Here is a 21,688-nt window from a genome sequence, read left to right on the forward strand (position 1 = left end):
CACTGTTTCAGGGCTTTTAATGCTGTGATAAAACACTATGACCAAAAGCAACATGAGGAAGAAGGGGTTATTTCTTCTTATAATTTGTAGCCCATCGTCCTAGAAAGTGGAGGCAGAAACTGGACTGGAGCAACGGAAGAGTGCTGCCTACTGGCCTGCTCCTTGTCGCCTGCTCCATTTCCTTTCTATTCCACCCAAAACCACCTGCCTGGGGTGGCATCACCCTCTGTGGGATGGGCAACCAACTGATTAAGCACTGATTAGGCCAATCTGGTGGGAGCATTTCCTCAGTTTAGGGTTCTTTTTCCCAAATGACTCTAGTTTGTGTCAAGTTAAAAAACAAACAAACAAAAAAACTAACTAGGACTTTAACTGTTATCTGTTAAAGATTTTTCTTACCATGTAGAGCCAATCTTAGTTGTCCCTTGTCTTTGGCTAAAGTGGTCATGGTATATATGTATTTATGTAAGCCTATGCCTGTGGGTATGAGGTTATAGGAGATCTAAGAACCCTAGAAGCCACAATGCTACTATTACTAGAAAGATCTCAGCAAGTCCTGGCATTGTAGAAGTTCTGGCAGCTTCCACAATGAAAGCTGAATAGAAGCTGATTTTAAAAGTGAAGTTCCAGCCTTATGTCTCACCTTGAGCCAGCAATTCTTTCTTTTTCTTAAACTGAAGTAATTACTTCAATCCCCTTTATATATTTCTAAAGATATTATGAGAAGGTTCTATCCTTCTCTATCCAGATTCTAGCTTTGTCACTATGGGGTCTCCTGACAAAAGGCACCCACATGAATGGCTGTGGTGTGCAATGTGGCCTGGGATCAACTGTCTTGAGGAATAATACCTGAAAGGGTTAGAAGAAATCGCCGGGTCCGATTAAAGCTAACAAAACACAGAGGTCTTCCTGAAGATGAACAATCAGTAACGGGAAGAGAGTGCTAATTGAAAAAGAAAGTTACTAGTGGATGAGGGATTTAACGACCCTCCAGTCCTCCAGCAAGCAGCATGGTGGTGAAGCATGTAAGGCCTCAGGGCTCTTAGTCTAAGATATTAACTGAGCACTTACTGATGTCAAGATCCCACATAGACTTGGTCCTGGCTTCAAGGGAAGTAGTGGATAGTTCACTGAGTGGATGTGACAGATCTTGTTTACAACATATAGTCGAAAGTAGTTCACCTCATCCCAGCTTAAAAGTGGAACACCTTGGGCTTCAGGTGATTCCACTGACTTCTCAGTTCAGATCTGGTGTTGTCAGAAGCGAAGATGTAGCTGATGGATTCATAAGACAGATCCCACATTTGAGACGGGGTCAAATTAAATGTTTCTGCTGCCAGTTGGTATTCTTGAGAAAGGTTTGTCGAAAAGACACCCTTGTCATCGGTCTGCCAATAAACAAGAACAGTTCAACATAAAGAAGTGCCTTGTAAAAACTAACCTTTTTTGGTTCAGAATCTATTTTCCCATGCTTCTTTCAATAGTCTAAAAAGGAACTTATAAATGCTCATCTGTAACAAACTTGTTTATACTTAAAAAAAAAAAAGACCAGAGTATTTTAACCCTGGCTGCATATTACAAACAAAGAAAGAGCTTTTAAAGCTTATCTAAGCCCAGGACTCATCCCAGATCAAATAAAGCAGGACCTATTGGATGAGTACTAGGCACCTGCACTTTTTCTTTTCTCTCTCCTTCCTTCCTTCCTTCCTTCCTTCCTTCCTTCCTTCCTTCCTTCCTTCCTTTCTTTCTTTCTTTCTTTCTTTCTTTCTTTCTTTTTGAGACAGGTTTCTCTGTGTAACAGTCTTGGCTATCCTATCCTGAAACTCACTTTGTAGACAAGGCTAGCCTACTTTTTTTTTTTTTAAGGTTTCACCAGATACTGCTTTACTGCTTCTGAGAACCAAACCCGTTATCACCCGAACCCTTTGCAGCTTCCCCATCCCCCTCTAGCTCCATTGCTGGGCATTTCCTTCAGGAACTCAAGGTAATCAGCAAGATAATAAACATATGACTTCATGTAGCAACCGAGTAGGAGTGAGAATAGAATACTTCTTACACAGATCACAGAAGGATGAGCAATGCTGTACCAGAATCCAAAGTGATGCTGGTCATAAGATGGAACTGTCTGGCTTTTGATGTTTGAGGTCAAACAAAGTTCTAGATGAAAGGGGAAAATCCTATTAAAAGCAAGTAAGTGAACTCATTCAGTGAGCACCAGGAAGACTCTCAGAAAAACTTTGCAAACTCTGCTGATTTAATCAGTTTCATTATTCCACAAAATGTACTGTTTATTATGTGTAATAGGAAACTGTAGTTCCCATTTGGGGTGTAGCTTAGCAGAGGAATGAGTGTGTCTCATGGGCAAGCCTCTGCACTGTCCTCCACCACTGCATACAAACACAGAGATACTTGTACAGAGATACCTGTTATCGCTGTCAGCAGCTGTACCTGGCAAGGAGTTACTGCTCTCTTCACGGTGATGGAAGGAAGACCACAGCCTGTCACACTCCCTCACAGAGCGTCACATCCACTGCTGTTTGAACACAGGGTCTCACTATGTTTGGCCTGGAACTTACTATGTAGACCAGGCTGGCCTTGAACTCACAGAGATCCACCATTGTCTGCCTCCCAAGTGCTGGGATTAAAGGAATGCGCTATCACACCTGGCCTATAACTGATTTTTTGGGATTTTTTTTTAAATATTTATTTATTATGTATACAGCATTCCTTCCATGTATGTCTGCAGGCCAGAAGAGGGCACCAGACCCCATTACAGATGGTTGTGAGCCACCATATGGTTGCTAGGAATTGAACTCAGGACCTTTGGAAGAACAGTCAGTGCTCTTAACCTCTGAGCCATCTCTCCAGCCCCCATTTTGGGATGTTTTTACAGGAAGAAAATGTCTTTCTTTATGGCTCTACTCTCAGCAAATGGTGTAACGACGACAGCAAAGTAGTCACTCACAGCATATTCACAATCGCGTGTGCAATGGTCAGTCAGGACATAAAAACAGTCACCAACCATATTCACAATCGCGTGTGCAATGGTCAGTCAGGATATAAAAACAGTCACCAACCATATTCACAATCGCATGTGCAATGGTCAGTCAGGATATAAAAATAGGTTTACAATTTCCCTGATTTCTAACATGTCTTAAAATTTTTATTTTATGTGTATGGTTGTTTTACCTGTGCATGTCTATGTGCTGCTAGTACACTGTTGTGAAATATTAGTTGAAGATGTTTTACATTCATTTATGCTGTGGAATATTTGTTTAATGATGTAAAGATATGTTGCATTCTTTTATGTTGCATTTGTTTAACTCTGAAAAGTTGTGTTACTTTGCCTGCCTAAAACACCTGATTGGTCTAATAAAGAGCTGAACAGCCAATAACAAGGCCGAAGAGAGAAATAGGTGGGGATGACAGGCAGAGAGAATAAATAGGAGAGGAGGATGCTGGGGGCCAGTCACCTAGCCACAACCCAGCCACAGAGTAAGAGGGAAAAAAAGATATATAGAATAAAGTAAGGTTTAAAAGCCCAGAGGCAAAATGTAGTTAGAGAATCAGGATAATTTAAGTTAGAAAAGATGGTTAGAAACAAGCCAAGCAGAAGTCAGGCATTCCTAAGTAAGAATAAGTCTCCATTTATTTATCTGGGAGCAAACAAACAAACAACCAAACAGAACTACAGTGTGCCCAGAGCCTGAGGAGGGAGGCCAGAGAGTGTCAGATCTGCTGGAGCTGAAGTGACACAAATTGTGAGCACCCATATGGTTTCTAGGTATCGAACCCAGGTCCTCTGGAAGAACACCCATTGCTCCTAACTGCTGAGCAATCTCTCTAACCCCACTTCCTGAATTTTTGAGACAGGTTTTCCTGAGTAATCTAGGCCAGTCTCAAACTAGTAATCCTACTGCCTCCGCCTCCCAAAAGGTAGGAATATAGGCCTGTGCCACCAAGCCTGGGTAATTCTTTCTTCTTTTTATGATTTGTTTGTTTGTTATGTATACAGTGTTCTGCATGCACACAACAAGAGGGCACCAGATCTCATTACAGATGGTTGTGAGCCACCATGTGGTTACTGGGAATTGAACTCAGGACCTCTGGAAGAGCAGCCAGTGCTCTTAACCTCTGAGCCATCTCTACAGCCCTGTAATACTTAATTTTTAAGTAAATGTTACACATTTCCATAACATTTTTATTTTTTTAACATCTATTTAGAGAGGGAGGGAGGGAGGAAGGGAGGGAGGGACGGAGGGAGGGAGGAAGAGAGGGAGAGGGAGAGGGAGAGAGAGAATCAGAGGACCCTGTGAGTCACCCAGACAGAACTCAGGTAGGTCATCATGGTTGACAGTATACATCTCCACCTGTGAACCATCTCATTGGACCCATGTGTTAATTTTATTATAATCATCTTCAAAATTCTAAATGATCTTTATTACTTTTATTTGTTTGCTTGCTTATTTTGTTGTGTTTTTGTTTTGTTTTGTTTTGTTTTTCCGAGACAGGATTTCTTTGTGTAGCTTTGGAACCTGTCCTGGAACTAGCTCTGTAGACCAGGCTGGCTTCAAACTCACAGAGATCCGCTTGCCTCTGCCTCCAGAATGCTAGGGATTAAAAGCGTGCGATCTACCACTGTCCAGCCTATGACCTTTACTTCTTAAACAAACAAAACAAAAACAGCCAAAGACTTAGTTCCCAGCACTAGGGATTGTAGTAGTCAGTAAAGATGAACACAGCCAGGGTAAGAGACAGACAGAGAGAGCCCTGCCATCATGAAACTTCAAATAAAAGCTAAAACTTTCAGCACGTCAATAAGACCCAGAAAGCACGTACACACTTAATTTGCAAATATCTGCATCTTAGTACAGTACTTTCCCACATAAATCTTGTAATCTGGGGCCTGGAGGAAGCAGGGCAAGAGGGTTGTCAGGGCGACATGAAACTGTCTTACCCAGAGGTATCCGGTGTTGCCTCACAAAATCCACATGACCCATAGGGCCTCCCTCAGGGGAGTTGAGGAATGTTCCATGCCCGATTCTGTCAGGAAGCAAATCCAGCAGCATTTGTGTTTCTTTTTTCTTATCTGGAATCTTCAGAAAAGTGATAAGAGGGGATGAATGGTCTCTGCCAGTATCGGAGATATTTTATTCTGCCTTCTGAGTAGTGAACACCAATGTTTTTAAAAATCAGAATTTCTTAAACCTCCTCAAGCCTCCTCAGCTCTATCAATCTTCTACCGCCTAATAATAATCTCATGAAGTATAAACATAAAGAAGTAAAAACTAGCCAGACTATCGTGGCCCTTTAATCCCAGCACTCAGAAGGCAAAGGCAGGCTGAGCTCTATGAGTTCAAGTCCAGCCTAGTCTACAGAGTGAGTTCCAGGATAGCCAGGACCATATAGAGAAAACCTGTCATGAAATTTTTTTTTTAAAAAAAGTAAAAGCTAAGAAAAATGTATTTCCACAAACAAAACAAACCCCCTTACTTCTGTATGTGTGTGTGTACATGTGTTCACATGTGTTAGGAAAAAAGTAGAGAAATATAGACACCTAATTTAATACCACCTCTTAGCAGGATTTTACAGCCTTTTGCTTTGATACTATAATCCCTAATACTGGAAATTTCTTCAGGTGTAGAAAACTTTCAGTCAAAACAAAATATTCTGAAGACACTGTTCACAATCTGAGGTGGTGGGATAAGGATGAGACTTTAGTCCACTAGACTGCAAGGCCACACACTCCCCTCTGTGTGCTCGCATTTCCTTTGACAAGGCTATCTGTGAACAGACCACAATTAGGAAATGTCCAGTTATGCTCTCTTTCTCCTAGATGGACTAGAAGGCAAAGGACCAAAATATTTTTAAATAAACCATTTCATATTCAATGCAGCAAATAAGAAATTAAGATACCTAGCAAATTCTAACCCAAAGCACAGGCCAGAAATAACTAGTCACAATGTAATAGGAACCACAAAAACTTAAAAACAGTAACATTAAAGCAAATCATGCCTTAATGTTTTAATTAACATTTAAAAATACTTCTAATTCCCCCTTTTAAAATGTTCTTCTAAACAGCACAGTAACATATGCCTACAACCCTAGCACTTGAGAGGGGCAGAAGGATCAGAAGTTCAAGGACATCCTCAGCTACAAAGTTAATTCCAGGCCAGTCTGGGTTACATGAGACCCTGTCTCTCAAAAATGAGAGAGAGAGAGAGAGAGAGAGAGAGAGAGAGAGAGAGAGAGAGAGAGAGAGAGAGAGGAGAGAGAGAAAAGAAAGAGAAGAGAGGAAGAGAGGAGAGAGAAAAAAGAGAGAAAAGAGAGAGAGAGAAAGTAAGAAAGAGAGAAACAAAACAAAACAAAAATGTTTTCCCCAAAATAAGCCTATTTCTGTAGTTATTTACAAACAACTTTATTTTTTAAATTATAATCTGCCCTCTCCATTCTATGACAATATTATTTACCTCTGCAAGATGCAATGCCAACTTCAGACCTGCTCTTTTAGCTTCTAAAAGAGGTTCCAAGAAGTCTTTTGCTTGTCCTATCTTGAAGATAAAAGAAGGGTTCATGAGAATACCCAGCAAACTGAGGCATCTGGTGTTCTACCCCAATAAGGGATAAAATGATGGCAGATTGGTTCATTTGAACCTCTTGCTTATAGAGAGCCTTTAATGTGCTAGACCCCTTAGGGAATACACCATAGAAAGGCTACTCTTGAGTTCAGTACCAGTGAACTCAGGTCAATAAGCAAGTTGGGTATGATGGGCCAAAATTCTTATTTCACACAGATATTTAGGATTATGGGGAACTCATTTGATTTAGGAAGCTTTCATGATTAAAAACAACAACAACACACACAAGCACACAAATGTGCAACCACACACGTGTGCCACTCTTAACACCCTTATCTATCCATCATACATGATGGAATTAACTTCTGGGTACAAAGCCTGTACTAGTTGTATACTATCTTTAGAAGAATGGACAGGGTGGTCATATCTAATAATATGTATAATTTATTTATATATTTACTTATAGATATATCATATATCTATAATGTAATTTTACAGTATTTCTTTCAAGAACCCTTAAGAAATGCTATGCTATACATTCTGCTGATCTAGGCAGAACAGGGCTCCGTTAGGTGTCTGCTGGTATGGGGGCCTTGAGTACCAGCCTCAGGGCTCAGAAACTGGATGCCTATGGCAGGCGAGGATCTGAGGGTAAAAACATTAACACAAGCACGTTATATCTGCATCTGCTTTATTTTTCATGTGATGGGAGAAAGGGGGACGGAGGAGAGGAAGAATAAGGGGAAGAATAAGGGACATCTCCACGAGGGTTCTGGTTTTTACAGACATAGTTGGAAAATTTCAAAGGCAAAGATACTGATAATATGCATATCAAAATCACAAAAAGGGCAGGTAGAACCTAACAAGACTGTACCCTGGAACAGATGACACCACCCAGGAAGGAGCCAGCATTCAAGGGGAAGTACCTGACACCCCAAACCACTAGTTACTAAACGTCCCTGCATCCTGAGTTCACTCATTCTTCTCATCTAATCTCTTTTGTAATAACCAGCTTTGGGGATGCCCAGATTTGTTTGTTAGCAAAGGTGGGGCATGCTGCCTTCCTGCTCAGTCCTGTCTTCTATAGAAATTACTATGTGGTCTGTTAGCAGGTAATTCTGGGGCACTGACTCTGTAAATTTGACTGTTAGAACAAAGAGTGAATGTTATCGCTCTAAGGCCTTGTGGTGTGGAGGAATGGAGCAAGGTCAATCCATTGTCCGTGCAGAGGTTACACTGCTGAGGTGTTCTGGAAATGAATCCCATTTTGAAGGGAAGAATCGTGGCTTCACAAGGTTCCCACAGATATGACAGTGACTTTTCCAAAAGACAAGTGTTCCCGCAGCTCTGCAGAATGGGTGCCCCATAAATTGTCCACTTGTTTATGAATCTGTCAGCTGCACATTTACCGTATGGTCTTGTGGGCTCCAACATGCTGGCCCCTAATGTGTGATGCTCCAAACTAAGCCTCACCCCACTGACTGATTCTGCACTGAGAGATAAAATATAATAACTTACAGTAGGGTCTCCACTGAGGTCAAGGCCAAGAACTGTATCCTCAGTAGAGAGGAAGAACTCTTTAGCAAGTTCAACAGTCTCCTTGGCTACCGTTAGGCCACCTCTTCTGTCGATTGCCATCAAATACCTGGAATATAAGATAACACATTGATACTAACCTGGCAGGAAGGTCTTACGACAAGAAAATCACAGTTGAAGTCAGGCATGGGTGTATATGTGCTGTGATCAAAGTGTCTGGAAGGTGGAGGCAGGAAGGTCATGTTGGGCTAAAAAGTCAGTTTAAGGCCAATCTGGGATGCATGAGACCCATCTCTAACACAAACAAACAAACAAAACAAAACAACAACAAAAAACTAAAACAAAAATATTCCACCAATCTAAAATCAACTAAGTCCGGAGAGGGCTACCTATAGTCATATGCCTTTTCCTATGAACTTCGCCGCCTCATTGACAGTGCTTAGTATAAAGCAACTTATAACCACAAAATATCTGAGAATGGATGGAGTTTGAGGCCAGCCTGGGCCACAATAGACCATGTCTAGACCTTGTATCAAACAAAATGAAAAAAAAAAAACCAACCAAAAATCACCATTTGAAAAACTATGATGCATATAAAAAAGACAATTCTAAATATTGCCATAAAAAGTGGCTGGCTAGTTGTAATATAGCTTACTCTGAAAGGCAGTGAGTCTAAACACGACACTGTATACACAGAATGAGACATGAATGTCTAAGTAGTATCAGTATCTAGTCTATTCCAATTTCCAATAATCTCACCTTTCTGTTTATATCTTTGGGAGTTTTGTTTTTAGTTTTACTCAGGATCTAAATCTGCAGTTTTTGTCAGGCACTGTATCTCTTATCTCCCATGGTGTGCATGGGTGTGTGCATTATCATTTGTTTTTTTTTTTTTTTTGTTTTTTGTTTTTTTGAGTCAGGGTTTCTCTGTGTAACAGTTCTAGCTGTCTGGAACTTGCTCTTGTATACCAGGCTGGCTTCAAAACTCCCAGAGATTTGCTTGCCTCTGCCTCCCAAGTGCTGGGATTAAAGGCATGTGCCACCACCGCCCAGCAGTGTGACCATTTGTAAAGGACGCAAGTACAGGCAGGATATTGGGCATGTGGAGGTCAGAGGGCAATCAGTGTGGGTCCTCAAGCACCTACCTTTTGTCTGAGACAGAGTCTCCCGTTGGCCTGGAACATCCCCATGTAGGCCAAAGCTAGCTGACCTGTGAACTTCCAGGGATCTGCCTGTCTTCACCTCCTATCTCACCATCTTCTGGCTTTGTTCAAAGTACTGGATGTAGTAGTAAATCAATGACAAGGACTCGGGCTTCCCTGGACTTACACTCCAGTCAAAGGGCTTGTATACTCCATGACAATACACACTAATGCCAAAGAGGAACATGGGTGAGGAGGGACTTGGGGGCCAGGAGCATGCCGGACAGACTGGCCGCTCTAAGGAATGACAGCCAAATTGAGAGCTGAATAACGAGAAGTGGATGTGTAAGGACATGATGGAAGGCAGAAGTGCCAGAGAGTGCAAGGCACTGAGGATAGTCTGAGCCTACTGGAGAGAGACCAAACAGCCAGATCATGTGGGACTGTGTGGGTGGCTATAGGAAGCCCACTTCAGCACAGCAGCAATGAGAGGCCATACTCGACTTGAGTAAAAATACTAGAATTTAACTGCCAGATGACGAAATTCAGAATTGTATTCTCATCTTAGCGACAGGGGTCTTGATTTTATTTTTTCTATTTTAGGTAAAAATAGATAATAGTTGATTTTTTTTAAAAAAAATCCATCACCTTTATGAGACAGTAAAACATTATATTCTGTTTTTTTAAAGGGTATTATTAATGCACCATCTTCTTACCTAACATCGATATCTAAGTTTTCTTGTTTGCACTGTTTTATGCCTTCAAGTATGGATTCCACGTAAGTCTTCTTTGTCATTCCTGGAAAGAGTGCAGAGCAACATATGTAAAGACTTTACCACCTACTTCATCCTTCAGACAGCATCCTGCTGTGCCAGAGCCTGGCTAAAGGTGAATCATAGGCTTTTGGGAAAATATTTTATCTTGTGTGTGTGCATATACACACATGTGTATGAGTACCCAAAGAGGCCAGAAGAGGGCGTCAGAGCTCCTGGGGCGGATTACAGATTGTGGTAAACCCACCTGATATGGGTGTGAGTACCAAACTGGTCCTCTGAAAGAGCAGAAGGGCTCTTAAATGCTGAGCCATCTCTCTGGCCCTACAGGGAAACTTAAATATAGCATTCTTTGTCTGTCCATGGACCTGGAGTCTGAACCTAAGACATCACGTGTACGAGGCAAGTGCTCTACCACTGAGTGGCATTCTTATGCCTGAACGATGTGGCCCAGGCTGACTTCACTCCCAACCCTCATACACCTTCACCTCTTCAGAGTTCCCCGCCATTACAAGTGCTATCACAGCAGGTCATTTCAGCTAACGACTGGACTTCAGCAAAACTGAAAAAACCAAAACCAATGTTAGGAATAATAAGTGTTTTATAAAAACGTTTATAAACAAACATATAAGTAATAAAAGACAGAAAATAGAAAATGACAAGCAATACAGGCCTAACTGAAAATTAATCTTTGTCCTCTTTTTCCACATATGTGCTATGGCATGTTCCTTACACAAAAATAGTAACTTTTTAACTTAAAAAAAAAGTAATTAGGGCTGGAGAGATGGCACAGAGGTTAAGAACACTGGCTATTCTTCCAGAGGTCCTGAGTTCAATTCCCAGCAACCATATGGTGGCTCACAACCATCTGTAGTGAGATTTGGCGCCCTCTTTTGACCTGCAGGCATACATGCAGACAGAATACTGTCTACATAATAAATAAAGAAAAAAAAGTAATTAAGGGCCAGTCATGGTGGCGGTACCTTAATCTTGGCATCTGGTGTTCTGAGGTAGGAAGATCTGAAGTTTTAGGGCAGCCTGGTCTACAAAGACACTGTTTCAAAATAATCAAATAAATAAATAAAAAATTTTCTCCTTTAGCAGGATACTTTTCTTCCACTGGAGGGGGAAAAAACAAAAAACAAAACAAAACAAACAAAAAAGCAAACCCCATGTTCCTTTCCCTCAGCCCTGCTCAGGGTGTGCCTCTCATTCACGGCCTCAGAGATGTCAATCCAAGTTTAGAGTGCTCACGTCTTCTCTGGGGTGCCTCATAAGACTGTTCCAGAAAAGCCTCTGTTTTTACTGGTCATAAATGCTTTTTTTTTTTGACAGAAAACTTTCAGTATAACAGAAAATTATAAAGAATAAAAAGTAGCCACAATCCCACTACCGACAGATAACTACATCTTATTTACAACTGTGCACACATGCGTATGTTAGCAGATGAAACACCATTAGCTTTACAGATTCAGTAATTGGGAGCCTAGAAGTGTCTTTGCAACAACTTTTTTTTTTATTTTTTTGAGATAGGGTTTCACTATGTTGCTCTGGCTGGCCTGTAACTCCCTATATAGAATGGGCTGGCCTCAAACTCACAGAGAACCGCCTGTCTCAACCTCCCAAGTGCTGGAATTAAAGGTGTGTACCATCACATCTGGCTGCAAATATATTTTTCTTAGTTTATTTATTCATGTTTTGTGTGTATATTCCCACACATGGGCACGCACATACCACACTGTATAACTTGAAACCGATTCTACAATTTAAAACTGAGATTAAGAATCTCTGTTTCCCATTTGACATTTACTTTAACAGCTTCAAATAGTTCTTCACTGGCTACACATGCTTTGGTGTAAGATAACCCATGTCTCTTCAGGTCAAGAGGGACTCAATGATAATATATAATGTCTCCTGATTATAAAACAAAACAACCTCCCTCTGTCCTGAGAGTCTGGCCATGTAGGCAAGGGCAGGCCGAGTCACTCTTCTCTCACTTCTGCCTTCAGAGTGATACAGGTGTGAGGCACTATGCCTGTCCAGACAGCTCTTATGGAAGTTTCTATGAAATTGCTAAACCACATCCAGCTCAACTCTGTCCCCAGAGGGTTGAACACTTTACAACTTGCTCCTAACCATTCTCTAAGGAGTCAATGAATATCTGACCCTTCAGTGACGGCCATAACATGGCATTCTATAACCACTTAGTGACATTACTTCCCAAGTGCAGGAGCAAGACCAGCCTCTACTGGAGACAATGCGTAGGTGATGTTCTTTGTGTGTATGTGTGTGTGGATGTGCAAATCTGTGTGGAGGCCAGAGGACAGCCCTAGATATCCTCCTCGGGTGTCTTTCGCCGTTTTCTGAGGCAGACTCTCACTAGCACAGGGCTTACCTGCTGACTGGCTCCACCTGCCTCGGGCTGTGTTAGAAGAACACTGTGGCCAGCCTTCTATATGGGTTCTGGATCTTGAACTCAGACCCTCATGCTTGCAGAACAAGAACTTTCTGACTGAGCTGTCTCCTCACATGCTGCGTCCTTTTCGTGAAGAAAACAAAACCCTAAACGCGATTTCCTCTTCTTTATCAAAGAGTGACCAAGTGGGTTTTCTACTTTTCGTTTAAGAACAACTTATGAGCCACAAGCATCACTGTGGCTCAGGAGTAGTCACTCGCCTGCAATATGAGGCACTGGACCTGAAATTCAACACCACCACGTATATTTTTTAAATGCCATTTTAAGCATCACTAGTGTACACTGTTGAGCGATGGAAGCAAACAGGAACCTTGTGTGATCAGAACCCATGGCCACAGGACAGCACATCCACTGAGAAGGAGTTCAACCCTACCAGTGGCACCGTCTCCTCTGGGTGTGCTCCTCAGCTCCAGGTACTTGACACCATCGTCCGCAAATTCCTTAATGACATCCTTTGTGACCTGGTAATAAAAACAGTGTACACAGTGTTGGCCGTGCCGGAGGACGGTGCCCAATGAAGGGCCAAGTGCTTCCGTTTCATTTCATTTATTAAATTTGGCTGGCAAAGGAAGTAGGGAATCTCTCCCAGGTATAGGGATGGCCTGCTCTGTCCATCCCTAAGGCAGACACGTCAGTTCAGCAGCAGATCACATGACCCCATTCCCATGGGAAAACTAAGTCTGCAGATTAGCCATGCTTCTTCCTTTCTTTTCTTTTTTTAATTTTTGAGACAGGTAGTTTAGGTGAGCCTTGAACTCATTTGATTCTCCTGCCTGTCTGCCTAGTGGCAAACCTGGCTTTTTTTTCTCCTTGACTTTCTCGTGTTTATAATGGCAGAGAAAACAGAGAAATGAGTCAAAGTCATTGGAGTCACTCAGTGTTTGCATGGTGTTGGGAAATGCACAGACAAAGAAGTAAACGGCTCTACTGATGATGATTAGACATGACTTGCGTGTTAGCTAAGGTCATGGCTTAGGGTTCTTAGCAAGTTATGGAGGAATGCCTTGTATTTTTCACCAAATTCTAGCAGGGCCAACTTTTTCTCTGAGGTACTTGGGAAAATTCCCCTTAGGCAAAGAAAGTGTGTGATAAATAAAGTCAAACTATCTAATACAGTACAAGTCTAACAATCCAAAAATTGCTGAAGGGACATTCTTCCTTTCTGCCATCAATCCTAAGAAACACCAAATTTAGATGGGGAAAGGGACCAGTTTGAAGATCCCACACATCTGCCCTAGTTGGCCCTTCAGTTGTTAAACTAATCTTAATCTTCTTTGTGTGCACACAAACCTGCAAGGACAGCATCTTAACAAAAGAACAAGTGTTGGCTGGCTCTGCAGACACCTAACAGGATGGCACTTCGTGAATTCATAGCAATACAATGTCTGCACCCACTTTTTTGCCCTCACAAAAGTCAAGAAGAAATTTTTTTTGTTGTTTATTTTTTGTTTTTTTTTTTTGAGACAGGGTTTCTCTGTGTAGCCCTGGCTGTCATGGAACTTGTTCTGCCTCTACCTCCTAAGTGCTAGGTGAAAGGCAGGTGCCACCACCACCCTGTCAGAAAAGGAATTTTTAATAATGGAATGGATAGTTCAATTCACAATACAGGCTAGAAAATCAGACAGGGACTGCCCTGCTCAAGGCAACACTATAGCCTTCAAAATCATGTCACTCATAGACAACACAAGATACATTGTTGCCTCACAGAGAACGAACCTGAAGCTTCCAGCGCTGTTGGCACTGGACCCTCTGGGGACTACTCCCAAGAACACCAACTTGCGGCCACTGCTATAACAAAGTACGGCCTCATCGACGCAGGCTGAGAACTACAACCAGGAAGGCCCAACTAACCCTGTTCCACTGAGACCAAAAGAGAAACCAGATGTTGAGAGCCGCTGTTAGGGGGCTGGCTCTCTCATCTATTCCCATTCTTGTTCCAGACAGAACACAGTCCAATCAGTTAAATCCTCAACAGGAAAGTATACGGGCTCTGGAAGAGACACTACTCTCATTTCCGGTGTGTGACTTTAGGTAAGCTACATTTCATTTCTCTCTTCTTGCTTTTTTTGATGAAGGGTGCTGGGAAGTATGCAGAGGCACTGAGCAAGCAGGGCTCCAGTGAGCTGCAAGCCCAGGCCACTTTTGTTTGTTTGTTTGTTTTGTTTTGAGATAAGCTTTGGAGTCTGTCCTGGAACTTGCTCTGTAGACCAGGCTGGCCTCGAACTCACAGAGATCCATCTGCCTCTGCCATTCAAATGCTAGGACTAAAGGCATGGGCCACCAGGTCTGGTCTTTGTAGAACCTGACTCTTTCACATTATACATAGGTCACCTAGACTAGAGTTTAAGGGAGCCCCATGTCTTAGTTAGGGTTTCTATTGCTGTGATAAAACACTATGACCAAAAGCAACTTGGGGAGCTTACAACTCTCAAGTCACACTCCATCACTGACAGAAGTCAGGGCAGGGGCCTGGACGTGGGCAGAAACTGAAATAGAAGCCATGGATGGGTGCTGCCTGCTGGCTTACTTCTCAAGGCTTGCTCAGTAGGGATACATTGTCCAGAGTGCCGAGCCCTGCCACGTGAATCATTAATCAAAAAATGCCCAATCAACTTCCTACAGACCAATCTTATGGAGGCATTCTATCAACTAAGAGTCCCTCTTTTAGTCAGATGTGTGATGGAGCACATCTTTACTCCCAGAACTCAGAAAGCAGAAGCAGGCAGATCTCTGTGAGGTCAATGCCATCCTGGTCTACAAAGTGAGTTCCTGGACTGTCAGGACTGTTACACAGAGAAACCCTGTCTTGAAAACCAAGCAAGTAAGGAACAAACAAGATCCCCTTTCCAGGCATATCTATATGGCTCACTGTCATCACTTGGTGATCATGCCAGCGGCACTAAACCAAGTGCACAGAATCTTTATGTCTCATCTGAGAGCTTTCCGCCAACTTTCATTCTGAAACAAGATGACGGTGAAGATAGCATTACTCGACCAATGGTGCAATAAAGCTCATTATTTGCCCTGCAATATCCACAATACAGTACGACCTGAGTCCTCGTGATAGACACTGCTAGCAATGTTCTGTTAGCTGCTGAGCAGCTAATGAGATGACATCCTTTTAGATGCCTAAAATCCCTGTGCACGTCTCCAACAGATGGTTTACCCTATTATATAAATCCATCTACTGGCAGGACTCCTTCTCCAACCTCCCATAAACCCCCAGAAGCAGGGAGTCTATCTGTTGTCTCTTCCTATTTGGTATAGTGCTTAGAACACTGGGGGTACACAGTCAACGCTTCCTGAACCAAATTATTGAAGCTAATTCTTCTCTAAAAGGGAATCAATACAATTAGCATACTTATCACAAAAAGAAACCGACTAGTTCAAAGTTTTAATTCTCCAGAGCCCAGACTGCATTTTTTTATTTGCCTTTTCTTTCTTCCTTTTCTGTACTGCCATGCAGGTATGGTAGAGATTTCAAACCCAGGGTCTCTTTCATACCAGGCAAGTCCTCTACCACTGAACTACTCATCTATTCATTTTTTCCCTTTTATTTTGTGTGTGAGACAGAAGTAGGAAGGAGGTGTCAGTCTTGCTATGTAGTCCAGGCTGGCCTTGAATCTGTAAGCCTCTTGAGAGCTGAAGTATAAGCATGTGCCACATTTTCCTTAATGACCTGGGCATGGTGGTGAACACCTGTAATCCCAGCACTTGAAAATGGAGACAGGAAGACTAGGAGTTAGGAGTGTCAGGGCAGCCTCAACTACAGAGAATGTGTGAGGCCAGCCTGGGCTATGTGGGAAAAAAAGCAAAAGCAAAGAGAGAGGAATGAATAGTGTAATCCCATCTAAGGTCGAATATTTCTATTTTTGAAGGTTTATTTTTATTTTATGTGAACAAATGTTTTTCCTTCTTGTATGTCTGTGCACCATGTGTATGCAGTGCCACAGGAGCCAGAAAAAGATGTCAGTGAAGTTACAGAGGGTTGAAAGGCACAGCGTAGGTGCTGGGAATCAAACCTGGGTCCTCTGGAAGAGCAGCCAGTGCTCTTAATCACGGAGCTGTCTCTCCAGCTACCATGTATCTAATGACGTGCCATACTTGGAAACAGGATCAGGCTTTCCTGTCATTATTATTCCCTATCTAATAGAAGATGCGGATCTTGGTTCTTTCCCACGTCTTGCTTTTCCTCTTCCTTGTTTCTTTAACAATAACAGACTTCAGGCTAGCTTAGGCCAATGTCTTACAACGATTTTTAAAAGAGTTGTCATTACAAAAAATTTAAAAATCAGGCTGGAGAGATGGCTCAGCGGTTAAGAGCATTGCCTGCTCTTCCAAAGGTCCTGAGTTCAATTCCCGGCAACCACATGGTGGTTCACAACCATCTGTAATGACACCTGGTGCCCTCTTCTGGCCTGTATATTATACATATACATAATAAGTAAGTAAGTAAATAAATAAATAAATAAGGAAGGCCCTTAAGCCTTAAAATTAAAGAAAAAAAATTTAAAAATCAATGGAAAAAGAAACTGAGAAGGAAAAAAAGAAAACGTTTTCATTGGGCCCTAATGAAAGCAAAAGGTCATATGAAATGAGAGACATTCATTGCTTCAAAATTCAACATTCTAAACTCCTTCCATGTCTCACCATCAGAATATCCTCAGCACTAGTAGTAAGCTGGTGGATAACTTGGAACATCTGGAAGCATCTACAAATGAACAAAATGTTTTAATACACTTTAGTCAACAAAAACTTGTTACTCAAGAAAAATTCCCTAAGTGGAATTAATTAGTAAATTTTAGGTTAATGTAAGTAAATATTTAGATTTACAAAGAACCACAGGATAATCTTTTCAAAAGCTGCAATAATCTAGAAAGTCAACTTAATAGCTAAAAATAAGATATGATTTATTTATATTTTAAAGTATGAAATAATTCCATTCTCTAATCCTCTAGCAAAAGCAAATAGAGAAAAATCCACATTCCATTATTTTCAAATCTAAGAAGCAACTCAATATAGTATAATTTTTTGTTTGTATTTTGTTTTTCAAGACAGGGATTCTCTGTAGCTTTGGAACTTATCCTGGAACTTGCTCTGTAGACCAGTTGGCCTTGAACTCACAGAAATCCACCTACCTCTGCCTCCGAGTGCTGGGACTAAAGTAATGCACCACCATCACCTGGTATCAATATAGTATAATTTCACAAACATAAATTATTACAAATACTATCAGTAGGGGCTGGAGAGATGGCTCAACAGTTAAGAGCACTGCCTATTCTTCCAAAGGTCCTGAGTTCAATTCCCAGCAACCATATGGTAGCTCACAACCATCTATAATGAGATTTGGTGCCCTCTTCTGGCTTGCAGGCTTATGTGCAGGCAGAACACTATTAAAAAAAAAAAAAACAGCTGGGCAGTGGTGGCGCTTTAATCCCAGCACTTGGGAGGCAAAGGCAGGCGGATCTCTGTGAGTTCGAGACCAGCCTGGTCTACAGAGCTAGTTCCAGGACAGGCTCCAAAACCACAGAGAAACCCTGTCTTGAAAAACAAAAAACAAAAAAAAAAATACTATCAGTAGTCTGACAGTTGGGAAAATGTTGTATCTTAGGTTATATTTTCCATGCCAGATGTCTTTTTACTTTTTTATTTTAGGTTTTTCAAGACAAGGTTTCTCTATGTAACAGCCCTGGCTGTTCTGGAACTTGCTCTGTAGACAAACAGGCTGACCTTGAACTCACAGAGGTCCACCTGCCTCTGCCTCCTGAATGCTGGGATTAAAGGTGTACGCCACCACTGCCCAGCCAGATATCTATTTATTTAAGTATTAAGATATGATTCTTATCTATTTCAATCTCAAAATACTGACAGACCAAAAAAAAATTCCTACAATCTCCCCAAACTTACTCTTCTAAAGTTCTTTTCTTTCCCTTGTCAATCATGGTCATGTGATCATGAACTTTAAGATGTGGCTTCTTGGCTATCAGTTTCTTCATGGTACTGGAACTAATGGAGCCATTCAAGTGGGCATGAAGCTCCTAAAACAAGAGAATGCAATCAGTAAAAATGTACCAAGGATCCACTAGATTCCTGGTCCCACACCACGCGCACCAGACAAACTACTTGATTTAGCTATACCCTTTCTACAAATTCTACCCACAAAACTTACTTTTCTTTTGTGGAAAACATAAGAGTCGTTGTGCAACAAGAATCTGCTGTCGTGTGGAGGTTTCTCAGGAAATTCGGGATCAACCTACCCCTGGACCCAGCAATACCACTCTTGGGAATATACCCAAAAGAGGCCCTATCATACAACAAAAGTATATGCTCAACTATGTTAATAGCAGCATTGTTTGTAATAGCCAGAACCTGGAAACAACCTAGATGCCCTTCAATGGAAGAATGGATGAAGAAAGTATGGAATATATACATATTAGAGTACTACTCAGCAGTAAAAAACAAGGACTTCTTGAAGTTTGCAGGCAAATGGATGGAAATAGAAAACACTATCCTGAGTGAGGTAAGCCAGACCCAAAAAGAGGAACATGGGATGTACTCACTCATATTTGGTTTCTAGCCATAAATAAAGGACATTGAGCCTATAATTCGGGTTCTTAGAGAAGCTAAATAAGAAGGAGAACCCAAAGAAAAACATATAGGCATCCTCCTGAATATTAACCTTCATCAGGCGATGAAAGGAGACAGAGACAGAGACCCACATTGGAGCACCGGACTGAAATCTCAAGGTCCAAATCAGGAGCAGAAGGAGAGAGAGCACGAGCAAGGAACTCAGGACCGCGAGGGGTGCACCCACACACTGAGAGAATGGGGATGTTCTATTGGGAACTCACCAAGGCCAGCTGGCCTGGGATAAAACCGGACTCGCTGAACATAGTGGACAATGAGGACTACTGAGAACTCAAGAACAATGGCAATGGGTTTTTGAGCCTACTGCATGTAGTGGCTTTGTGGGGGCCTAGGCAGTTTGGATTCTCACCTTACTAGACCTGGATGGAGGTGGGTGGTCCTTGGACTTCCCACAGGGCAGGGACCCTGATTGATCTTTGGGCTGACGAGGGAGGGGGACTTTTTTGGGGGAGGGGGAGGGAAATGGGAGGCAGTGGCGGGGAAGAGACAGAAATCTTCAACAAATAAATAAATTTAAAAAAAAAGAATCTGCTGTCAATTCTTACCACTTTTGGCAATTCCACGTAAAAATCTGTCTTCCGTGGACACTGCTGTCCTTCTGCCTCCATCCTTCTAGGTGGAGGCAAAGATTTCATGCACTCTGACTCTGGCTTGGATGGTACAACACAATCAAGTCAGCACTTTGGAGGTCCTGGCCTTTCTTCGATGGCTTTACTTACACGTACTTCAGTAAGACTTGCTTGTGTGTAGCTTTGAGTTGAATCTCACCTGATTCACAAATGCAAATAATTTCAGATATTAACACAGAAACAAAGAAACACCACTGCTATTTCCTTTCACAGACTGCCCCTCCCCTGCCCCACCACACACACACACACACACACACACATACACACACACACACACATACACACACACACACACATACACACACACACACACACACACACACACACACGGCTAATCTTAGGTGTTTCTGCAGTGGGGAAATGACTAGTAAAGCTATGAACAAAGCCTAAGAAAAAGTATTAAAACTCCAGGTTAGTCAAAGGTCAGGGCGTCACTTACCTGTTTGTTTGTACATGCCTTTAACTTCGTGTTTACTGGGTAATGTCAGGTTAACACACACATGTAGCACTTACGTATTTGCTTTCATAAGGAAACACTATTTCACAATCATGCCGCACCAACACTTTCCTTAAATGGGCTGGGACTGATCTGGACTGTATTTGACCCCAGACTGTATTTGGCTCTAGATGGAGGCTTGAACTCACTGTCTCCTGTCCTCTGGGTGGACTAGAGGCCTCCAGCAATAGATCTTGCACTCCCTGAGTCATTCTGTCACAGAAACTGCTCCCCTGAGACCCTAATGAGCTCCTGAGAACCAGAACTCGACATTTTTTCATCAGCTGGTCTCAAACACCCTCCTCACACCTGCTACACACCACTGCTCTGAATCAACCATTCTAAAGATCATCCTCATCTCCTTTCCTAATCCAGCCAGGCACAAAATCAATAAATGATAACGTTTCTACACACCTCTGGGAATGCGTTCTTACTGGTAACTCCTACGCATCCAATGCAGGAACTTCATTTTAAATCCCAACCTGAGTTGTTCTCTCTCACTCTCTCTTAAAGATTTATTTATTCATTATGCAAGTGTTCTGTCCGCTTGTATGCCTGTACACCAGAAGAGGGCACCAGATCCCACTATAGATGCTCGTGAGCCACCCTGTGGTTGCTGGGAATTGAACCCAGGACCTCTGGAAAAACATCCAGTGCTCTTAACCTCTGAGTCATCTGTCCAGCCCCCCTGAGTTGCTCTCTTTAAAAAGGGGTATGGACGACTCAACATGCCACCAGGAATAACTACATCTTTCACAGCTATTTTCAGCAGACATCCTCAACACCACAGAAGAATCACAGAATTCTGGAAGTGGAATTTTATAGCTGAAGAGAGGGTGAATACTTTGTTCACTATAGGCCTGGCATAGAGCTCTGAATACATGACAGCCAATAGAATGTATGTGTGCAGGGGACTAAATTACCGGGTAATTATCTGTTTGTTTGTTTTTCAAATCAGCTTCCATCAGACGGTAATTATCTGTAAAGGTCTCTTTCTTCACTTTCCATCTGGCCTAATTTAAGATTTAAATGACTTTTCCCTTGCAACGAAAACATTCAATAAAGGAGAAACTGTTACTTCTTTGGGTGGGAGGGCTCAAAACAGGGTTTCTCTGCATAGCCCCAGCTGTCCTAGAACTAGCTCTTGTAGACCAGGCTGACCTCGAACTCACAGAGATCCGCCTGCCTCTGCCTCCTGAGTGCTGGGATTACAGGCGTGCGCCACCACCTCCCGAAAAGAAACTATGACTTTCGCGCAAGGAACAATCTTCTTGCCTGCTAAAGATCCGCGGTGCCGGTCCTTTGCAGGAAGTCGGGTCGTCAGCCCCCGATTCGATTAAAAATGTTCTCAAATACGAGGACCTACAGGACTTTTTCCCTTCACGCCGAAATGTCTGTAGAAAAGTGGTG

General features: G+C 42.2%; 1 protein-coding gene across 3 annotated transcripts; it reads right to left on the minus strand.

Moving 5' to 3' along the window:
• Mapda (N6-Methyl-AMP deaminase) lies at window positions 1-21,571 on the minus strand. 3 transcript variants are annotated; one of them, XM_050134304.1, is made up of 11 exons: window positions 21,451-21,571; window positions 19,699-19,921; window positions 18,413-18,543; window positions 17,156-17,216; window positions 12,879-12,966; window positions 9,973-10,054; window positions 8,097-8,223; window positions 6,471-6,551; window positions 4,958-5,096; window positions 2,057-2,157; window positions 1-1,388 (listed from the first exon to the last, which is right to left on the minus strand). In XM_050134304.1, the coding sequence occupies exons 2-11, from the start codon at window positions 19,786-19,788 to the stop codon at window positions 1,194-1,196; spliced, it is 1,095 nt and encodes a 364-aa protein (XP_049990261.1). In that variant the 5' UTR covers window positions 19,789-19,921; window positions 21,451-21,571; the 3' UTR covers window positions 1-1,193. The 3 variants fall into 3 exon arrangements, with proteins under 3 accessions (XP_049990261.1, XP_049990262.1, XP_049990263.1); XM_050134305.1 differs by having other exon boundaries at window positions 21,440-21,561; XM_050134306.1 differs by lacking the exons at window positions 12,879-12,966; window positions 17,156-17,216; window positions 18,413-18,543; window positions 19,699-19,921; window positions 21,451-21,571 and adding an exon at window positions 10,518-12,860.
• Between the last annotated feature and the right edge of the window lie 117 nt (window positions 21,572-21,688).

The sequence above is a fragment of the Alexandromys fortis genome, unplaced genomic scaffold (assembly GCF_014885135.2).
Source record: "Alexandromys fortis isolate MF-2015 unplaced genomic scaffold, M_Fortis_MF-2015_v1.1 scaffold_6, whole genome shotgun sequence".
Taxonomy (NCBI): Eukaryota; Metazoa; Chordata; class Mammalia; order Rodentia; family Cricetidae; genus Alexandromys; species Alexandromys fortis.